Genomic DNA, 21,794 nt, shown 5'->3' on the forward strand with positions numbered 1-21,794 from the left:
GAGTGAAATTCGATTATTCAAGCTTTACGCAAGTTTTTAGTGACAAAAAATTGCTTTGTTTCGAATTATTTAACTCTTTTCTTCGTAGGTTTCACTTCTTAGCTCTCGTGGCGTTAAACGATAAAATAACATCTGTCAACAAGCATTTTGTTGGCCAGTGATGCACCGATGTACTTCATGCACAACTTGAGATACCGTATGTATCTAAGAAAGAAAGTGGTGAAGTTAAGTTCAATTCCGGAAAGTTGAGATCGAATTCGAATATGTCAGAAGCGGCAATAACGTTCCGTTCAGCCGTAGAAATTCCAAAAATGAGTTGTTCGGCACTGAAAATGGCGGCTTTCGATTACAAGACATCCACAGCTGTGACTTGGTCTGCGAAAAATTTAATGTGGATGTCTTTCGAGATTTCTTTCAGCATCGGAAGCTAGCAAACCTTCTATAAGTCATATTTCCATATCACCTTCAGAACACGGAGGCGTTTGCAGCTCGCTTAGCAGAATGCATGTGAAACGCCTCCTGGAACACGCGAGGGTACACACAGTAAATTCGCAGGAAACGATAGCCATTTATTTACTTCTTTTAATATCCATTATCAACACATGTTAAAACTGCATGAGCCCACGTAAGCACAGTCGCAGTTGGAATCAGAAACGTTGGTGGTTATCGTAGGGATAAACCATGTCTTTATTTTTAATCCGTTATGCACGACATGTCATCAGCACCTATAAACAATATGTAATATATCAGGCAAAAACGACCGTATTTGACCACCTATGCAAACACCAAAAGAGAGTTAAAATATACGCATAGCGGAGTATTTTTGACGAACTTCGAGGCCTTTGGAAATGTGGTCAAACACTGTCTTGATTCTTTGATTTACATTTTCGATCGACACCAAAATTTAGGAGCAAGCGGAGAAATAAAATCGTAAAAATCTATGCTAATCAAGATCAGATATGCAAAACCGTCACCTGTTAATTACAAAATTAGGCATTTACTTGTACTGACTATTGTACTATTTTATTTGACATTTAACTAAAACGAAAGCTTTTGTAGACAAGCTAGATGACACATTTACTAAGACTATTTGTAGTTTTTCTTCGAAAGTCGTAAAACAACAAAACTAAAGTAGTCACTCCAGTGAACCAATTAAAACTCAAAGCCAAGACACGTAGCCGACTTAAAAGGCGGGAAAAGGTGTGCGAGCGTGTCATGCTTGGTTTTAGCTTTATTTCTGATTGGATGACAAAGTTTCGCGAGGTTTTTACCGCAGTAGTTGCCTGCTGAGTAATATCTCTCTATCTGTTATTACTCGGGCTTCCGTAGGAAAGCCCGAGTCATAAAATGCAAGCGTTTTGGTCGCCAAAAGAGGGTCATGGTCCCAGGTGTTCCATGCGTAGACCATAAAAACTGGGGACGAGAAACGCGGTATTGCTAGCTCTTCGTGACAGAATGCGGTGTTTTGCGAAGAAAGTTTTGGCAAGAATCGCGCCTTATACGTTCATCACACATGCAAAGATGTCGATCGTTTTCAGAAAGGGTCGGTCCATGAATTATATTGCTTGAAAGCCAGCCAGGTAAGCAAAGTTCACGCTCAAAACGTTCTCGTGAGATAACAACTGAGCCGATTGCGGTATGAGTTCAATCTACGAAAACACTGGCAAAAAAATAGGCAGTCCCTTATAAATGAGAGTCTTTTTCATACTCCTTCCTTGATTCAATAAAAATATGTAGCTTGAATATTTCTTCATAAACTGCGTTAAGGGTCGCAAATTCTTGGAAGTTATCCGCAAAATACACAACTTGAAAGTTTATGCAAATTATGTGCAATGCAATTTAAGCCTAGTCACAGGACTGTTGTTTTCGCAAAGGAGTTTATCGTGATTCGTTTTGGCTCTGTCGAAAGGGATTATCCGTTCTCCAAAGGAGATATGACTCTTGAAAAGGGTTTAAGATCGCAACACGGCAAAGATGTTCAGCTACACAATTTACTCGGATCGTCACGACAAGTAAACAAACTTCGTACAATTTCTGCTAGCATGTACAAAGTAATCGCCATAAGTTGTAAAAAGACCTCGAAATTTTTTTTGCAAACAACTTCTCCATCAATGCGTAGACAGCTGTGCTTCATTCTTGAATCAAAATGGTTTAAACTCAAAACTTTCGATAGGATGAGGAGGACACACTCAACGAAGCAACTTGAGTAGTAAATATCTAAGCGGACCTCTTGTGCTAAAAAATCCTGATTCTTTAATTTCCTTTCATTGTGTCCAATACGCGTTTTCGTAAAGTACGATTTGATACTGTGGTACGAAGCCCGAGTAAACGCGCTTAGAGCGTCTAGTTAGGATAGTGAAATGCTTCGCTGGGAAGCGCTCCTGGAGCATCCCTCCTTGTTGAAACGTTTTTCAACTAAGAAGCTAATCTCTTGCAAATGACACTGGTTAAACTACTGGTAATGAACAGCTGTAAAGGAATGAGGGTACATGCCATGTCAGGTGTGTACCGCACTTGTTTTAGCGCGAGACTTTGTAAGATACTGCTATCGACAAATTCGACATAAGCTTAATAGCACCCAATCACAGTGAGTATTTATGGTAAGGAGCGTTATTAGAAATGAAGTAAGACGAAAGCAAATTCGTCAAGAACAAACGGGCACTGGTATTTACACTTAAGCTTCCACCTAGGAGTACTTGGAAGAACCCACTTTGCATGAAGGAGAAACTATATAACTTACATTTTCGTTTCCAGCGTTTAGTTCTTTGTAGAACTCGCTTGGGTTGAAAAACAAACTATTTTTTACATTTTGGCTTTTAGCAAAGCGTTCTTTGTGCAACTCCTTTGGAGTGAAGAACGAACTGTTATTTACACTCTGGCTTCCAACATGGATTTCAGTGTGGAACTCCCTCTGCTTCTTCTGGTGGTGGTTAAGGTCACTTGTCCTCGACGAGTGATTTCCTCTTGGCGACATAGGACCATGTTTTTAAAAGCTGCTTTCATCTTTCCGTTCAGACAAATATACAACCAAGGGTTTATGGCGCTGTTTGCCTGGCTGAACCAGTAGCAAATGTAGATAATTACATAAGGATCCCACATCGCCCCACGCCCACTCACGCCGAAGCTCACACCTTCGTCCATCTGATAGACGTGCACTGGAAGCCAGCAGAGTGCAAACACCACAACAATAATGATGAGCATTCGGATGACTTTCTTCCTGGGGATTTCCTGTTCTCGTTGATTTTCACTTACGTTATGATCCACAGGCACTTCATGGAACCACAGTTTTCGAGCAACTTGGGTGTACAGAACTGAGATGACAGCGAGGGGCAGGAGGAAGCCGACAGCAAAAAAGTAAGCATAGAAGGGCAAAATTAGAGATTTTTCAATTCGACACTTGCCTCGGATGAGCTTGAAAGCAACTGGTACGATTGACATCAAGGCCATGGATGAGATCCAGATAATTGGCGTAATGATCTTAGGCTTCCTGAACCAAATGCTCCGCCGGAAAGGATGCACAACAGCAAAGTATCGATCAAATGCTATTACAGTAAGGCAGAAAATGGAGGCGATCGTCGAGACATAAACAGCATAGTAGAGAAATCTGCAGGCAAAAACCCGAAGAAACTCAGAGCTTCCAAAGACATAAAAGTGAGTAATGCTGACAGGTATCTGAAACACAACAACCATCAAATCAGCCACCGCCATGTTAACAAACATGAAACTTGTCAGATTTCTTGTTCCTGGTTTCTTCCACACGATGTAGATCAGCAGTGTGTTACCAACCAAAGCTACGAGCATTGTTATCGCATAAAGTACGGTCAGAGACAGTGCAATGGTGTCATGGTCTGTCATGTTCTGTGAATCAAAACAAAACAAAAAATGTTCTCAAAGTGAAGGAACCTCTTAAAACTAAACGTTTTAAGGTCGAAAACACAAAAAAGTAATTTTTACGGTGGTTTTGAAATGTTGCGAGTTTTTACTTAATCCCAGTGGTGGTGGATGTTTACTACTCTCTACGTCACAGGTGGACGGTGATGGTGGGAGGGGGTGGTTATTCACTTTCTTACCACAGGACCCTCGTTTCATTTCCGCGCGCTTCCAGGAATATTATTTACAATGTTAGCTTAATTAGCATAAGGCACCAGTTTCTGATCAAGCTACAAAGATATCATTTCTGAATATTAGAAGTACATGACATGATTAGCAGTAAGTTGAACCGATGTATTAAATACGGTCTTGTTTGAGAAGGTTTTAAATAATTAATATTTTACAGAGTACTTTGGTTCATTAGAACATTTACCACCCAGATTTTCTGTAGTTTTTGAAAGAAAATACCTCCTTCAGTATCAGAGCCAAGTAGTTAAACATTCACCAATCACTAGGTCTCGCAAGCTCTTTAAATGTTCCAGTACGTTTCATCTGAATATAATTCACTGTCTTTGGAAAGTCTGCTAAGCAAAGAGATGTGAAGTGTGATGAAAGGCCTTTTAACGGGCTGCGACGAAAATGTTACAAATTATTTCGAATAACGAGACAGAAGCGCAGCTAACAGTACTGTTCTTGGTCCAAACTCTGCCACGACTTATCGATAAACTAAAATCAAAGTGGAACTGTCATTAATTCGTAGATATGGATGTAGCCACTGATTTCCCTTTCCCGGAGGCGTTTGAAACCGCCGTACAGATAAATGAATAGCTTAAAATAACGAAATTCAATGGTGCATTTTGCAAAAAATTCAAACTTCTAATTGATAGATTTTCTTCATGTTTTCGCCAAACGTGGAAAATCGGTAGAGAAAACGATCCACCACAAGACAAATGGGGTCACCGAACGTTCAAGATCGTTAAATATCCAGGCAAAGCTATAGCAATGGTCATCTGCCCTGTCATTGTTTATATTATTAGTTAGCGCGCGCATCGATGCATGACGTGGCGTGTAAATTTGCGCGTGCAGTAAGGATGCGCAGAAACAATTGGCGCGAACGTTCTTAAGGTATCATGGTAGTTGGATTTTTACGAAAAATGCGAAAATCTCTCTCTCTTTTTTTTTTTTTTTTTTTTTTTTTTGGTGCTGTTCAAATTGAGAAGCCTGAGATAAATATTTTGCAAAAAGAATGGAGAAAAAAAGCTTTTTTACTTTTTAAGATAAAGGTAAATCTCATTAACCCATTACGGCGCTCTCTAATTAAAATTCACCGCCAGTTGTCAGGTGTAAAGCGATACGCGAACTGCTCTCGATTTGGTTGTTTCATCCCAAGTTAGCTTTCGTTCTTGTCAAATTTTCTTTATGTTAGGACGAAAACGCAAGAAAACTTTTTGCCCATTTTCGTCTTCGTAGAAGCCGAAGAGGCCAAAATCTGGTAGAACAAGATCTTTGGCTCTGAGCGACCGTGGGTCGCAGCTCGGGGGGGGGGGGGGGGTGGTACTTTCGGAATTTCTGGGTGGGGATGTGCCGCTGGGACCCTGGAACCCTTAGCCTATACCAGAGCTAGTTCAGCTGAATTTTGCTACCCTATACCAGAGTAAACTCCCTAAATCTCCCCAGCTATCGACACTGTTGAGGCTGATTTGCGTAGATTTAAACTTGCCGATTTGTTGATTTTTTTTATATTATTTAGTGGCAATTCCTGGTTTCCTTAGTCTAGATAAAAAATTCAACCAACTAGTCAGTTTTTTGAAAAATTATACCCTATTCTAGACCCAAACGCTCTGATTTATGTACCCTATCCTAAAGTAAACTGCTTGAAAGCCATACCCTTCACAGCGGCACATACCTATATAGCCCATATATGGCTGTGCCCCCCCCCCCCCCCCCGGGGAGTCGCAGTGTCCGCAGTGTAACCAAGAAGAGTGGTTGAAGGAACTCGAGGACGCTAGTCCCTCCAATGAAGCTGAAGGACAAACTACAACAAGTGCTAGTCGCACGAAATTGCTGGAGAACGGACGCGATTCCGAAACTTCAACAAGCAGAGAGGAGTCAAGCGCAGATATAGATGTAGACGATGTGGATCTCGAGATTTCCTCTTTTTGGCTTCACGAGGCATGGTTTCAAAAAATGTCTGGAGAACGAAGAAGCCTAAGCTTGAGGAACATAATACCAATGTCGCCGATCGACGGCACTAACAATACAAACCTGTATAAAGCTCCTAGTCGTTTGTTGCTTCTCGGACGATTTCACTGCGACGGGTTTCCGCGCCAGAACTGTAGACATCTGTTTATTTCAAGTTGTCATAACCATTGTTGTTGCAAACTGACCCATGCCGACATCTGTCAGTGTAGAGGGGATGTTTAACAGCTAATCATACCTTCTTCGAAAAAGAGTGTCGGGCTTTGTGTAATTTCGATTCCGCTTCAAAGTTATGGCCTCTTTAGTAGAAGGAAACGTCCGCATTGAGAATATCAAACTTTAAGGGTGTAGAAAAAACCCCAACCCATATCTGAAAAATCGCCGACACCCGATGTCAATTGCACCGCTCCGATAATTCACGTGCGAAAGTGAACCACTTTAAGCCAAACCGTGGTTCTGGGTATTTCTTTTGATATCACTGCGACAATAGCTTCTTAGAAAATTTAAGAGAAATGATTGTATTCTATAACTATTAAGTTTTCAGAAAATGTATAGGTTGATGTGCTTTTCTTTCAAAGCGCCAGCGTAAGAGCGCGATTTCCAAACACTCTCAATCCACCTACCATGATACTTTAATATGTCAGTTGAAGACAGCTGTTTTTGTATTCCGGCAAAAAACCTCTCCTTTACTGACCGTGGTCACCTAAAGCAAACTGCTGTTACTGTTTGCTGTTATTATTTCATCATTCTTTTGGCTATATTCACTACCCTTAGAGTATACTAGTAACACATTTCAAGCTAGAGTGGTTACATATAATAGCCGAGGTTAAAACCTCTTGATATCTGTGTTTACATAGTTGAGAATGATCCAGATGTTTTCGGTATCACGTTCATGTAGTTGAACCGTGAAGCATTCCTTTAGGTTAGACATCAAACACGAATTAATCGTTTCCTAACTAAACTGGGGCTATTCCTGAAAACGTGAAGTCTAGTTCGTGTACTTCTTAACAACCTTTTAACAACCTTTTAACAACCTCGCTAAGAATTCAGTTAAAAGTGCCGCAAACCGCCGGTTGGCAATTATTTTTACCTGGCTCTCTTACATCCAAAACATTCAAGTAATGTAGGATGCTTCATGATTCTTAATACGGCAGCTCACAAGGGTCACCAACCATTTTAATTTTTTTAATGTTTGTGTTTGTTTTTTCTTTTAAGTTTTGTTTTCATTTTTGTTTTTTGCGTCCCTTCTAATATTTTCCCTTCGCCAAAAGGAGCTCACATGCAATATGTCTACATTTGTCGAGTTTATATCACACTCAAACACGAAAACCTCAAACAATAAAACACAGAACACGCAAACAACGAAACGATCATCGTAGAGTGTGAAAATAATTTTCTTCGTTGCTTTTGAAGCCAGTAGAAGTTCAGGGCCGTAGCCAGACTTTCAACACAAATAAGGCTACTCTTGCGGGCTCCTTGAAATAATTAGTTCGCTTTAAGAGCATAAGATTACATTCGTTTGCGTGAGGCTTGAGAGCTCTGAAAATGATATGCTTTTATTTATACAACGACCTTTCAACAGCTTCTTACAAGTTAACGAACTATTCACACAATATTAAAACGCAAAGAGTAAGAAGAAAAAGAAGATGAAGAAAAAATCCTTGACTTTACTTGCAATCTTTGTGACCTTTGTACTTGCTATATTCTTCTCCTGAGACAAGTGAACAAGCAATAAAGTAGTAGTAGAGATTATAGTAACCGATGTGTGATTACGCTTGACGAGCAAAACACAACGGTCAGGTCATGGCTACTGCTAGCAAAACATGATCGATGGTCTACACTCCCTTAACCTTTTGCATTTTTGTTTTCGTGCTTGTTTTTAATTTTTGTTTGCGTTTTATTCTTTTTTTGAACAGAAAAAAAACAAAAAAAAAACGAAGACGACAATGAAAAACAAAGACAAAAAAACAAGACAAAACAAAACTTTAAGAAACGAAAAAAGAATTAAAAACAAAAACAAAACAAAACAAAAGTTAACGAATAAGAAAACAAAAACGAAAACAAAAATTAAAAAAAAAAACAAAAAAACAAGCAGGTCTTAGAAACAATTGATCTTGCTTGCTGGTTATCTCAAAGCTATTCGTAGCTGTTTACATAGTTCAGAAGCTTTAGCTGCGAACCTTTCAGATAATTTAAAACTCCCTGGTGTAACCTGCCGATAACGCATTGTTTTTAGATAAAATACTATTTGCTAATCAGATGAGAAGAGAAATGGATGTCAGAGAAGACCCGATGAGTGCGTGTAACTAACAATATGCAAATTATCTTTTCGCTCGAGGGCGATGACTAATTAAGCGAAGGCCGACTGGTAGCAAGTCTACATAACGGCATAAACATAACGACATAAGAAGGACGTCACCTCGTTATGTTTGTAGTGTGAACATGTTCACATTTTGACATATTAGCAACAAAACAGCATGAACAAAACAACATAAGGATATTTTCATTATGCCTTTATATGTCGATGTTCGTATTACCGACATAAAGCGAATACGTAGTTATGTCGCTAGTGTGAAGTAGGCCTAACACCAGTGCAAATATTACCTACTAATGTTCAAATTCCGTATGTCCTCCGGTTACAAATGAGTAGGTGACTCATTCGCAGGCAAAACCCCCTTCATTATGCCGTGGATATAGACATATCCACGAGTAAAAACTGACACCAACAAATGGTATATTTCAGTATTAGCGGAATCCTTAGTTTAACCATGCATCTAAATTATTCAATTTGGGCAAATCTATTGTTCGGCCGTTGTCAACGGTCCCCGTAGTGTTAACATGCCAATTTCGATATATTAAAATTGTAACTTATACAAAAATTGATGGCGACGGAGAGTTTGTTTTTTCCTTCCTGAACAACCCGAAGCTACAAAACCTTTGTATTCATCTCTACACTATATGACAGAACGATTTTTAAGTGAACACCTGTTTAAACCAAGCTTTACACAGAGAAACGCACACATCCTCGATATTAGCTGATATTCTCCGCCCGCGCCTCAAAGGGATTGCGGTGAGAACATTTCACATTAACGAATATATCTTGAGCAGATAGAAGCTTTTATACAACCCATCGGCTAAATATCCTGCTCTAACAGATTAAGATCAAGATAACAGACAATAATATATTTGTTTTCTGACCTCGCGCGTCTGGCGACCTATGCACACCGTTTTGATTCGAGTGTAATATAAAGCCATCACTCGAATAATCAGTGAATAATGAAACGTTTACTATTGAGAACTGATTCAAGACATGCTCAAAACAATTTCCTGTATCACTTTGATACCACACATCATGAGGCGCCAGACATTCATTTCGCGACAAATCAAAATAACGTACCCAGCAACGAAAAGTTCTTTTAAAGGAGCTACGTCACGGTTTCTCATCTTGAGAAGTTTAGCCTAAATATTTTCATGTTGGTCGTTTGCAATCCGTGTTCATCTTCTCCATCATGACCATCCTTGTTTCTTTATGGTAAATTATTATCTCTTTGGTGTTTCAGTAAACTACAATTTTCTGTTTTCTTTCACCTTAAAGATAATTTTGTAAGTGGTCAAAATAACACAAAATGCCGAGACTGAGCTCCTTAAGTTTCTGGAAATCCCATGCAAAATACTAACGGCAGAGGTTGGATTTTGTATGTCATTCCAAGTGACCGATCTCCTAGAACTTATCATGCTTAGACTGTAGCTGCACTGTAGCCAACGAAAAACAGCTCTCCATCACCAACTTTAGCTAAGCGAGGTCATAAGTGTAAAAAGAAAGAAAAAAGAAAATAAATCTCTATACAGTAAGTACCTCAGCTTAGTGTTTGTAGATCAGAATTCTGGGTTCTAATAAAGCAGAAAACGAGTTGTTGTCACTCCAGGTTGTTCAGTGTAATTTTAGTTAGCTCTAGTAAGCCCGACCTGTCATGACTGTCGGATCATATGCAGGTGGCCATGATAAGAGTATTAAGTGGCAGTCCCGCTAAAAGCGGTCCACTCGACTTCGGGACCAAAAATCGTTTTCCTTCATTTTTTGTCAGTGAAAAGGGTTTGACACATATATATAAAAAAACAATTTATTATTTTCCAATTCCTTCTTTTTGCTTTGCTACGAGCCAAAATTGAATTTTTTTAATCTGTTCTCGCGTGCAATCCAATGAGATACCCGCCGGTTTGAACTTATAGAATGGTTTATTAAGGTATGAAATTTACTGTGGTGTGCTTTTTAGGCTTCATTTAGACCCAACTTTTGAGATCTTCCCCGTCAAATTTGGCTAAATTTTAGTAGGTGATCAAAGGCCTCGGAGTAGGGTATCTTCCAGCCTCGCTGGTAAGCTTCGAATTTTTCGAAAAGTTTCCATATTTCGTCAGGCACAGTAATGAATGTACCTTAAAATTCGCATGAAAACGAATTTCCGTGAGCTGCATTTTAGGCGACGTAGCATGCTTCACAAAATCGGTGAATTTTACCTTTCTGATCACGGTCGGCAACCTCAGTTTGGCCAAAATTCAATTTTGGCTCGTAGCAAAGCAAAAAGAAGGAATTGGAAAATAATAAATTGCTTTTTTATATATATGTGTCAAACCCTTTTCACTGACAAAAAATGAAGGAAAACGATTTTTGGTCCCGAAGTCGAGTGGACCGCTTTCAGCGGGACTGCCACTTAACTACGTTTGCTTAATTTTTTTCTTATTTGTCCTTGTAGGTGAAGAAGAAAGGAGAGAAAACGGAATAAATTTCAGCCGCCGAGCTACAACTGAGAATCGTAATTAACCTTACCAAATAAAGCCAATAATGCAAGAACAGATTAACTGTTGGGGATTGAAGAAGAGTTTTATAGGGCAGTTTCCTTGGATTTAGGAAATGGAAATTACAAAACTTCAACTTATTCTAGTGCTGTTTTTATTGCTTTATGGCTAATTTTGAGGTTTAGAGAAAGTAAGAATTTTAAACGATTTATTTTAAAACATAAAATTTTTATTTTATTTACAATTACGTTTGAATATCTCGGCCTCGGGTTTATTCTTAAAATATTCTTCAAATTTCGTAAATTTCAGCCTCGATATTCTTATAAAATAAATTCTTATATCAATATATAAAAAAAGAGGGTAACTTGGAATTTCCCGAAAATTAAAATGTGGTTCTAGGACAAAGTCGGCACTTAAGAAGGTTTGTTTCACTAACATAACAAGCGACAAATGAAGATGGATTTTAGCAAGATCTATAGCTGAAGTTCAGTTACGATATATGTTTATTCGGAAAATTACAATAACACGGAGATGCTGTTATAACGAGGCTCTGAGCAAAGAAATGAAGAATTAAACTTACGTACCTTAAAAATGGCCTTTCTTAGAGAGGAGTTGCCTGCCTTTCGTGTGTTAACACAGAGTGCAAAACTGTCATAAAACCCATTATACAGGCGGTGAAATTTTCGAAGGGCGCGGATCAATTTGATAAGCTGCGCCCTGCCCTATTTTTTTTTTTTTTTTTTATTTTTATTATTATTAAAGTTTACAGTACATATATAGACGTCATTTGTTTCACAGTGGTCATCTATTTGAGACAACTGTTGGATTTAGTACGCCAAGAGCACTTAAAAGCGCTGTACTGTATTTATTTCAGCATGAAGTCATGCGGACAAGAGTAGCAAGTCGTCTGCTTCGCGCCGTTGTGTATCGTCCTCTACTCCTCTACTTAGAACCCTTTTTGGGGCAAACTTTGAAAAATCTAGCTTCCTAATGCAAGTTTTAACTCTGCAGATTACAAAAAAACACCAAACTGAAAAAGGTAATTTTGTATCGTTTAACTCTGGGGTGTATCATGAAGGGAAAATTTTTATTCATTCTTTCTTTTCTCTCTCTCTATTTTTTTACGGGGAGGTGTTGAATATAGGGTTTTCCTCGTTGGTTCGGTGCCATCTAGAGCATGATCTTTTGACATATAATATGTATGAAAAGAGAAAACAAAAAAAAAACAAAAATATAATAATAATAATACTAATAATAATAATAATAATAATAATAATAACAATAATAATAATAAACAAAACAAAATTTAAAAAATATATATTTAAATTCTCTCAACACTAACTGATAAATTGGAAAACGACCGACCCGGATGCTTGAAAACGGCGCAATGTGGGCTGCCCAAAATGAAACGACTTTTGAAAACCTTCTTGAACAGTTGAATTTAGCGCGGGCTAAATTAAAAGGTGGTGAATGGCAAATGCAACACTTCGCGAGAAGGCAAGACTAGCGTTTTTCTTTACATGCCCAGACATTTTGAATTTTAAATTACGAGACTTCAACTTATTCTAATGTTCAAACTCTCAGATGTCAGTTATAAGAGCAAACAAAAAAAATCGGGACTTAGACAGTCTTTTCGTCTTGCAAAAAATCGAGACTCCGAGAGAGCTTCGTGAATAAGACCGCGACTGCGAGACTCGCATAACTGCTTAAAAAAGGACTGCGAGACCCGTAAAATTCGACGAAAAGTTTGCAAGACCCATGGTTTTTGAAGGACCCGATTCGCCACCCTTATATTAATGTAGGCATGCTCTAACGGGCATGAATTAAGCGTTTGTGTGGTCTTGTGTAAGGCGATCCAGGTTTTATGGACGGCAAAAAAGTTGTTTTTCCAAATTTATAGGGATGGTAACATGGTAGAAGGAAACATTTTACACACAATTATCCAATGGAATAAAAAGACAAGGTATTTCGTTTGCCACCAACATGCGTACGCATGGAAAATTAGTAATTCATATTTTAATTAAAACTCAAATTGTCTTCATCAATAAGGTCTATCGTCTTAATGGCGCGCAATATAGTTTTGTGTACATCTTAGCAATTAGATAGAGCTGTAATGATATCAGTTAACCAAACTTTACCGAGCTCAAAGCAAACGCTTACTTGCTACAGGAAGTCTTAACTCAGTTGTAAGGAATTGCAACTTTCACCTCAGTAGCCGAAATATTTCCTGTGTCGATTAATTAACATATCAGTTCGCGAAAAAATGAAAACATGACGTATTTTCGACTCTAATGAGTGAAAATGAGTCAACAGATCGACAAATGAAAATGAATAACACGTAGGAAATGATGAGTGAAGAAGAGACGGTATATTGGTTAATAGTATGTTGGTGGAGAATCAGGATCTCTACCGAAAGGCCTGTCTTCTTAATGGCCCACAACGCAGTCTTGTACACGTGTTGGCACTTAGAAGGGGCTCTGACTATATCAGTTTACAAACCTTAGTGTAGAAAAGGAAGAAATAGGGTGACTTTTGAAATTTCGACTGGTTTCTTCTATTAAAAGCTTAAGAATAGGACGATAAAAATGGGGAAAAAATAACTCAAAAAAAATCCATTTAGTCATTTCATTTATTTATTTGTATATCTGGTTAAAGCTGAGCAATTCTAGCACTTATTCTTTTAAACTCTCGGTTTAATAAAAGGTTTTCTGTCTATATACCTTCCCAGAAGTTTCATAAAAATTCTTATTTTTGCCAAAGTTTGGAAGTTATCACGGACAAAGCACAATTCCGACAACTCAGTCGAGAAGTAGTGCACTTTGTAACTGGCAGCTGAAATTTGAGATCTGTAAATTTCTCGATAGCTTATGGTCTAAAGGTTTAGCTCCTACACTCTTTTTTTTTTTTTCTTCTTTTAATAAGACTATTGTTTTTCCGGCCGAGGTTGAATATTGTCGTTTTAATTTTCCGCCGATTTTAGGGTGAAAATATTCGTATGAAAATTTCTTAGATCATATAGTGTAGGGCATTTCTGTTTCCGAATGTGTTTGCTGATTGAATGGTGTTAAAGTAATTTTGGAGCCAGTCTTTATGTATTGAAGCCTAATATGAAGCCCATATTGTCTTACAGAAATGTTATTAGCATCGAACATACGGCTAGTACTGTTTTTGTTGCTTTATGGCTGATTTTGGAGTTGAGAGAAAGGAAGAACTTTATACCGTTTATTTTAAAATATAAAGCCTTTCAGCACACGAAATTATGTTTGAATATCTCAGCCTCGGGTTTATTCTTAAAATATTCTTAAAATTTCGTAAATTTCAGTCTCGATATTCTTATAAAATAAATTCTTATATAAATATATAAAAAAGAGGGTAACTTGGAATTTCCCGAAAATTTCTTGTTAAATGAGGTTCTTGCACAAAATCAACACTTTAGCAGGTTTGTTTCATTAACATAACAAGCGACAAATGAATATGAATTTTAGATCTTTTTTTAGCAAGATCTCTGGCTGAAGTTCAGTTACGATATATGTAAATTCGGAAAATTCAGTCACACGGAGATACTGTTATAACGAGGCTCTGAGCAAAGAAATGAAGAATTGAACCTACGTACCTTGAAAATTTTAAAATACGAAGCACAATGCCAAGGCTGTTCTTACAGAGGAGATGCCTACCTTTCGTGTGTTGACATAGAGTGCAAAACTGTCATAAAACCCATTACACAGGCGGTAAAATTTTCGAAGGGCGCGGATCAATTTGATAAGCTTCGCCCTGCCTTATTTTTATTGAAGTTTACATTGCATATATAGACGTCATTTGTTTCACACTGGTCAATTGTTTGATGCAACTGCCGGATCTGTAATTCATCAAAGTAAATTCAATTTTTATTTGTAGTTTATTAGTGCGATTGTAACTAGTGTGGCATGGTAGCTGTTAGTAGAAGTGATTAACCCGAGGAAAACAGCGTCTGCTAATGGACTCAGTTTTTAAACAGTTCTAAGAACTGCATTAACTTTGTTTAGTTTTAGTAGCCTTTGGTTTAGCTCTTGGGTCCCGTCCACACAATGCCAGAGAAACAGTTTGAAAAAAACGCAACAATCGACGGTCATTTTGGATTTGTGTTTGAGTAAAAAGTTGGCTGGGAATCACATGTTTACAACGTTTTCATCGATTTCGAAAAGATCCGTTGTCAAAATGTTTTCCTTCCACACTAAACCGCGAAGCCGGCATTTTCAAATATTTCACCGTTTTCGTGACGGATTATTGTGGATGGTAAGCCAAACCGTAGAAATAAAACTGCGTTCTTAAATTTCTCCGTCGTAGTATGAACATGGACGGGGTTTAAACTTTCTTCAGCGCTAATGCATCACCAAATGAAAGGGTGTTTTCGCAAAAAGAATACTCTGTTGTAAATTACACAGATTATGATTTCAATAAACTGTAAATACGAACTGAAAATCATAAAGTAATGGTATTTACTAGTTTTAAACTTCCAAGAATATCGTTTGAGTGAATGAAAGAGAATTTTAATTAGCTTGACAAAAACATAACTGGGGACACTATCTACATATTAAAAAATATCTTCGCCACACAGAATTAAAGCTATTTACAATTTAAACCAGCAGCAATGAATCAGCTGTCACTGAAACACTGATTATCTGCAAGAAAAGAGATTGAATAGTTTGATTCAAACTACCAAGATCAAGATTATGAAGTATAAACAGCAGTGTGTTTGGTCTTGGCGCACCGTTTAGTTTCCGCTAATAGTTTATGCAAGGTGCAAGAAAATAAAATAAATAATGATAATTAATAATAACAATACCAAAAAAAAAAAAAACATTCTTCAGTTCATTCACCAAAAAAGAGTTCAGTATTCACCACTAGATAATCACAGATGTGGTGTGACATTGGAAATAATCAAGAGAATAAGTTATTACGAAGTTTATATCCTTGTCGATTGTAATTTCAGATTCGTACGGACTTCTATATTACAGAACTGTTTCCAGGTTACTTTCTCTCACTAGTACTAGGTCTCTTTTGGCAGCAATAAACACCCCGCCGTGAGGGTCGTTTGATCTGTCTCTCCTCTCTACCTGGTAGGTCACTGTAGGGAAACACTCATTGTTGCTGTGCTCGTGAGATAGCCAGGATCAGTTCCAATAATTATATCCGGTTTTGCATCGTTAATCAGATGAAGAAATGTTTCTCTTTTAGCCGGTAGACTTTGGCAGTTGACGTTCAGGATAGATATATTCTTCTTCACTGATCGGGAACTTTTCGCCGAGTTTGTTCTTGGTAAAGATGAGTCGTACAGGACACCCGGCGTGTGTCTATATAAGAACATTGTTTTTTTACCGGCCGAAGCTAAATATATTCTTATTTTTCCGCCGATTTTAGGCTGAAAATATTCTTGTGAATATTCTTAGATCATAGCGTATGACACTGCTGCTTTTGAATATATTTGGTGTCACGATGGTGTTGAAGTAATTTTGGAGCCAGCCTGCAGGTATTTAAGCCTGATATAACGCATATAACTTCTTATCGAAATGTTATTAGCATCGAACATACGGCTGGTGCTGTTTGTGTCGCTCTTTGGCTAGTTTTGACGTCTAGAGAAAGGAAGAATTTTATACGGTTTAGCTGAAAGCATATAATTGTACTGTATTTAGAAATTTTCATCACACAAATTTATATTCTTTCCAAAATCCCAGCCTCGGGTTTATTTCTAAGATATTCTTAAAATTTCGCAAATTTTAGCCTCGATATTCTTATAAAATATGTTCTTATACAAGAAAGAAAGAGTGTAATGCTAGTGAATACTCGCGTCTGATGACATAAAATTGTAAAAAAAAAAATGTTTTGAAAATTTGGTGGCACGCCACTTCCTCAGAATTGTACCAGTCTACTGATTTGCGTGTTGGTGAGTCCATTTTGGTAGAGTAAAATAAAGGCAGTGATAAGTTCTTAATCTAAGGCACAAATTTTAAAAGGCAGAAGTAATGTGTTTTAATTAAATTCTTTTTAATTCCTTATGTATACTCAATGGGGTGCAACTAGATTAAAGTAAAACGCTTATCGGTTAAAGGTAATGATGAATTTATCAATTAAAAGTGATCTGTTTTCCTTCCTAATGCGGTAAAGTTATTCCGAAGCAATAGTGACAATGAATATTAACAGTTTATAACAAAAGAAAAAACACGGTTTCGGACTTAACCATTGCAGGTATGGAGCCAGAGTGTTTTCAATGTTCACCGCGCAAATACAATATTCGAGATCATCTCGTGGAGGAAATCCCAATGTTGGGTGTAGTCTGATTTGTATTTCTCCTTGTTTGGTGTATTTAAGGTTGCCGGGCAAGCCGGCTGTAATTGATCACGGCAATGCCCGTCTGACATAAATTTGTGTAAAGATCCACACAATGCGGAACACGTAATCGCAAAGGAATCTAGCTGTGGCGGCGTAATGGCTTTGAACTGCGATTTAAGAACTTAATGTACTTAATTCCAAATGGTGTTTTAAACAGCGACATTGTGTACATTATATAGTAAGTGACTTTCTTGCCATCCTTGAAGTACCAGCGTATTTTTGACCAACAGAGGCGTAATAAATATACGTATTTTGGCACAACTGAACAAAAATGGCAAAGATATATAAAGACGAGAGCTATGTTATATTTCTGCAGGGACATGATGGACGAAAGTTAAAAAAAAAAATGTCGTATTGAAGGAGATTCTACAATGTTTAAGAATATTCGGCAAAATAATTCGATAAGGCTTTTCGGCACGGAAAAAGACAGGATGTTATAAGAGTTGCTCAAGCAGGAAGTCAGACTTTTTAATGTAAAGATAGTAAAACTAGACGACCTAATTTTCATTACTAACAATTACTAACTTTACATTACTAACTGGGCGTTCACTGAATAGATCAGAATTAAAAGTAAAGCTGTGTCCCATCCACCACCCCCACTCCACCTTCCCTGTGATTCAGCCTTTCGTCAAGCTGTTCCCAGCAGTAAATTGACCTTCCTTTCAAGATTAATGCAATTCGACTGCTGTATGTATGATGTGGCGGTAATGGTTAGGGAAAAAAAAATAGCAATAGTAAGAATAAGAATTGAGTGAAATTAAAATACTCAGGTTGGTGCACATGCAATACATGAACTAATTAGGTAATTTAATGCATGATTGATAACACATCAATTAACGACAAAATCTTTTCGAGGAACGCAAACTAAATACATTTAAGGTACCTGCTCGTCGATTAAGGAAGAAAGAGTAAGCTTTTTTGTGTTTTCTTTGGTTTTGTTTTTGTTTTTGTTTTGTTTTTTTGTTTTTGTTTTTCTTCTTTCTTTCTTTATTATTTAGCCTTAAGCTAAATCCACTGAAGGGAAGCGAGGAAAATAAACATTAGGACTCATCAAAAACCTTGACAGACCATTTTAATTTGATCGCAGACACCTAAACTAACACTCTGATTAAGATAAAGTGGTTGCCACACACTACTGTTTTCACAATGAAAAAGTGCAATAGAGCGTTAAGATAAATATTTTTTTTCTGTTTTCGGCTTCCTTCCTTTAATTTAATATTCATATCTGTCCCTTTTTATAGCGTGCAATTGTGAAATGCGAGCGCTCTAGACCTGTGATAGCTTGCAGTGTTGTTGAAGACAGGGGAGTATACGGAAGTTGTTGCATTATTTTATAACGCTGTTAGAAATTTAGAAATAAATGACGATAACTTTTCTGCTCTAGCAACAATAACATTTAGGAGCTTTGTTAGCCTCGTGTTTAAAAGCTTTTAAATTATTTGGTTTACCACATTACCCATTTGTCTCTCTAGATATTTCCATTTTTGTTGTGTTACGATTTTTTGTGGATTTCTTTTGTTCAGGAATTGTCCACTCCAGTACAGCCTCTCGGGTATATTTTTGTGCCACGAGAACTGCCTTAGAAACTGTCTAAAGTTGCACTTAATCCTACAAATTTTTAGAGTATTAGTTTGTATTCTTAACCTTTGCCGTGATTCTTTTATTTGGGGCTTTAAAGGTGTGGTACAGGAGTATAACAAAACAAAACTATTGAGCCACCGATACAAAGATCACGGTGACTCGTGGTCCACTATATGAGAAAATGGCTCTCTCGATGTTATTTACCTTGAAGACTATATTTATTACTCAGTGTGAATGAAAAGTGAAAAACGTACCTTAATTCTCCTTTTCAACGAAGACAAATTGATATGGAAGTGGCGCTAACAAGAGTGGTGATGTTAGCAACTCACAGCCATTCTTACAGTCATTTCGGCGGAGGCGTGATATTTGTTTATGCTAATTTTGTCTACCACAAATTGCATTTAGTCTTCAAGGAAATGTTGTTTCTCGTCGAGGACACAGCAAGATTTTTGAATATCATGCGTTTAGATATTTTCCTGCTATTTAAACCCTTCAAGTTTTGCTGAGAAACATCGATATTTAAACCAGCCCTCCATACTACATGATTCTCCATGTTAGTTCGACTCTTCGAATTTCATGTCACTATTTACTGACATGTCACCAAAGTCGCTCATCAGTCATAATGATAAGCGTAAGCTCTTCAGTAAGTCAGCGAAAATATACTTAGGAAATAAATGGTTTGACATAGGTCTTATCTGTTCTCCAATAATCTCTTCCTTAATGGAATATTTAAGTAATTTATTTTAGGGAAAACCTTAACAAACCAGGAAGTTAAACGGGCTTACATTAAATTCAACTCACGCAATCATATAATTACAAGAACTGTATGAAACAAGTGCCATTTCTTTTCTGGTTCACGCGGTGGTGGATTTTATTTCATCCGTAGCCATTTTGATGCCAGTTTTTTCTTGGTCGAGCCAACTGATATCAGGACACTCGACGTTTATCAAAAGCACGAAAAATGTCAAAAAAGAAAGAAAGATTAGTTACAGAACGGCTTCGGTTCGCTTTTGCGCCATTGTTTCTAATATGGAGCAATTGAAATGCCTAAATCAACTAAAAAAATGACACGCAGAATTAAGAGAGCTGCTTTTGCCACAGGAAGTGTTATCCTAGCTAAGTGCTACAGTTCGTAACTTGCCATTTTATCTTCCTTAAAGTTGCTATACAGAAAAGGTATCAAGATGTTAGACAGAAATGAGTGAATTGCTTTTACCACACGAAATGCTATGATACCTAACTACTCCAGTTTGCCATATCTTCTTTTTGATCTTGCTTAAAAGTGTTATCGGAGAAACTACTAACTACTGTACTTAGTTTTCTTGTAAAAACTGGTCACAGACAATGTTAAGAATTGGCAATTGACAACAACCTAGGCAGAAGAAAGAACTGGCCATATTTTTTTTCCACAAGAGACTGATTTTAAAGAGAAATTTGCTTCAGACTTGTCATGTACTGATATCAAGTTGCACTATCGCTCAAATGGCTCTACATGAGAAAATGCAGAGAAAAAATGACTTAATTCGCAGAGCTTCTTGTAGCTAGACTTCCTCTGGTTCCGAAATTAAGCGCGTAAATACAGCTGAGGCTAATAACAAAGCTACTGAAAATTAGAAAAAGGAAAAGATAGCGATCACAGCATAACAAAATAAAATTCTCGTACCTCCAATCAGCTTGTTCGAGATGATTGAACAGGCATCAAGCCGATGCTTCAGGAAAATCTAGCTCCAAGTGTGGTGTACGTTGATAAAAGCGATAAATGATGTTCCTTTGATGTTAAATGCATAGTAAAATGTCTCAAGAGGCGTCAACGTCTAAACAGAGATGCTAGCCATCAGCCAGTTGTCAATTCGTAATGCAACTAACCTAAGCAATACCACAATGGCACACATTAGCATTCTTAGTATTATTTTCCATAAGGATTCTGTTTTACTCATTTTTGAAGTTTCTTGCTCCTTTTAAGTCTTTTAAGGTTTCTTGCTTTCTCATGGACATTTGGGGTCAAATATTTTAAAATCGTATAAACTACGAGTTCCCTTCGCAAACAAAATGCAATATTTGCTAATTAGCCATGCTCTAAACGATCAAGGGACTGTTTACGAATATTTACAATCGACACATCTCCCTCTAAGCCATAGAACACTCTCGTCAATCACAGCTTTTGTATGTGCACCAAAAATACAGACATTTGGTTAACTTACCAACGCTTGCATGTTCTTTTAGATCACAGGCTCAGTTTTTCAAATTAATCAATTTTCAATATTCATATCCAGTCCCTTGCCCGTTTAGAACATTTCTAATTAACAGATTACATTTAGGAATCGACGAGGGGTAGCCAAATGGAGCCACAGACTGCATTGACAATGTTAGGACGAAATTTATCATCAATAAAAAAAAGAGAACAGACCGGTGCATTACAAGAGTTCTTTCTTACTTTATAATTACAGAAGTTAGCTTCAAATTATTCAGCTTGCGCACACTGTACAGATCTTGAAATGTATTTTGTTTGTCACCACGCAGAAACTAAAAATATGATATTTGCCGTTTTACGACTCATAATCGAGTAACTGATAGTCCGTGTTTTCACGATGCGATTTCTCTCGCGTTATTAACACTGTACTAAAGGTTTTTTGTTGATCGACTCACTAAAGCGACTTTAACTTCATAGCTGAATTTACGATTATCCAATCTACTGATATTTCTTTAAAAGTCTGATTTATGATGCAAGCGAATGCATACATTTGAAATATTGAAGGGAGTTGCAGAGGAACTTCGCATACATCTCGTTCCTTTTTCATTGCCGTGTTTGTGCGCTTGGTTTTTATTCGGTAAACTACAAAAACAATTTCTGCAAAGGCTAAGATTGGTTTTTAAAATTAGAAGCTAGAGGGGGAGAAAATAAACTAATTTGTGTCAGTCCAAGATACGTCACAGACGAGAATTACCACTGTTTTCACTGCTACACGCTTTTCGAAATCAAAACA

General features: G+C 37.3%; 1 protein-coding gene across 2 annotated transcripts; it reads right to left on the reverse strand.

The window, feature by feature from the left end:
* Window positions 1-564: 564 nt before the first annotated feature.
* LOC149096029 (substance-P receptor-like) lies at window positions 565-14,543 on the reverse strand. Of its 2 annotated transcripts, none has more exons than XM_089281297.1 (2): window positions 14,477-14,543; window positions 565-3,858 (listed from the first exon to the last, which is right to left on the reverse strand). In XM_089281297.1, exon 2 carries the CDS (start codon window positions 3,853-3,855, stop codon window positions 2,869-2,871), a length of 987 nt encoding a protein of 328 aa, XP_089137423.1. In that variant the 5' UTR covers window positions 3,856-3,858; window positions 14,477-14,543; the 3' UTR covers window positions 565-2,868. The 2 variants fall into 2 exon arrangements, with proteins under 2 accessions (XP_089137423.1, XP_089137422.1); XM_089281296.1 differs by lacking the exon at window positions 14,477-14,543 and adding an exon at window positions 6,136-6,628.
* Between the last annotated feature and the right edge of the window lie 7,251 nt (window positions 14,544-21,794).

This window comes from Orbicella faveolata, unplaced genomic scaffold (assembly GCF_042242905.1).
Source record: "Orbicella faveolata isolate gen_17 unplaced genomic scaffold, um_ofav_v1 contig_48, whole genome shotgun sequence".
In the NCBI taxonomy this organism is placed as follows: Eukaryota; Metazoa; Cnidaria; class Anthozoa; order Scleractinia; family Merulinidae; genus Orbicella; species Orbicella faveolata.

Bases quoted from the DNA above. Each gene is read 5' to 3' on its own strand.
- LOC149096029 (XM_089281296.1), bottom strand. From the start codon at position 6,213: ATGTCTACAGTTCTGGCGCGGAAACCCGTCGCAGTGAAATCGTCCGAG. The intron at 3,859-6,135 runs GTTTGTATTGTT...TTTGATTCACAG, and splicing joins CGACTAGGAGCTTTATACAG to AACATGACAGACCATGACAC.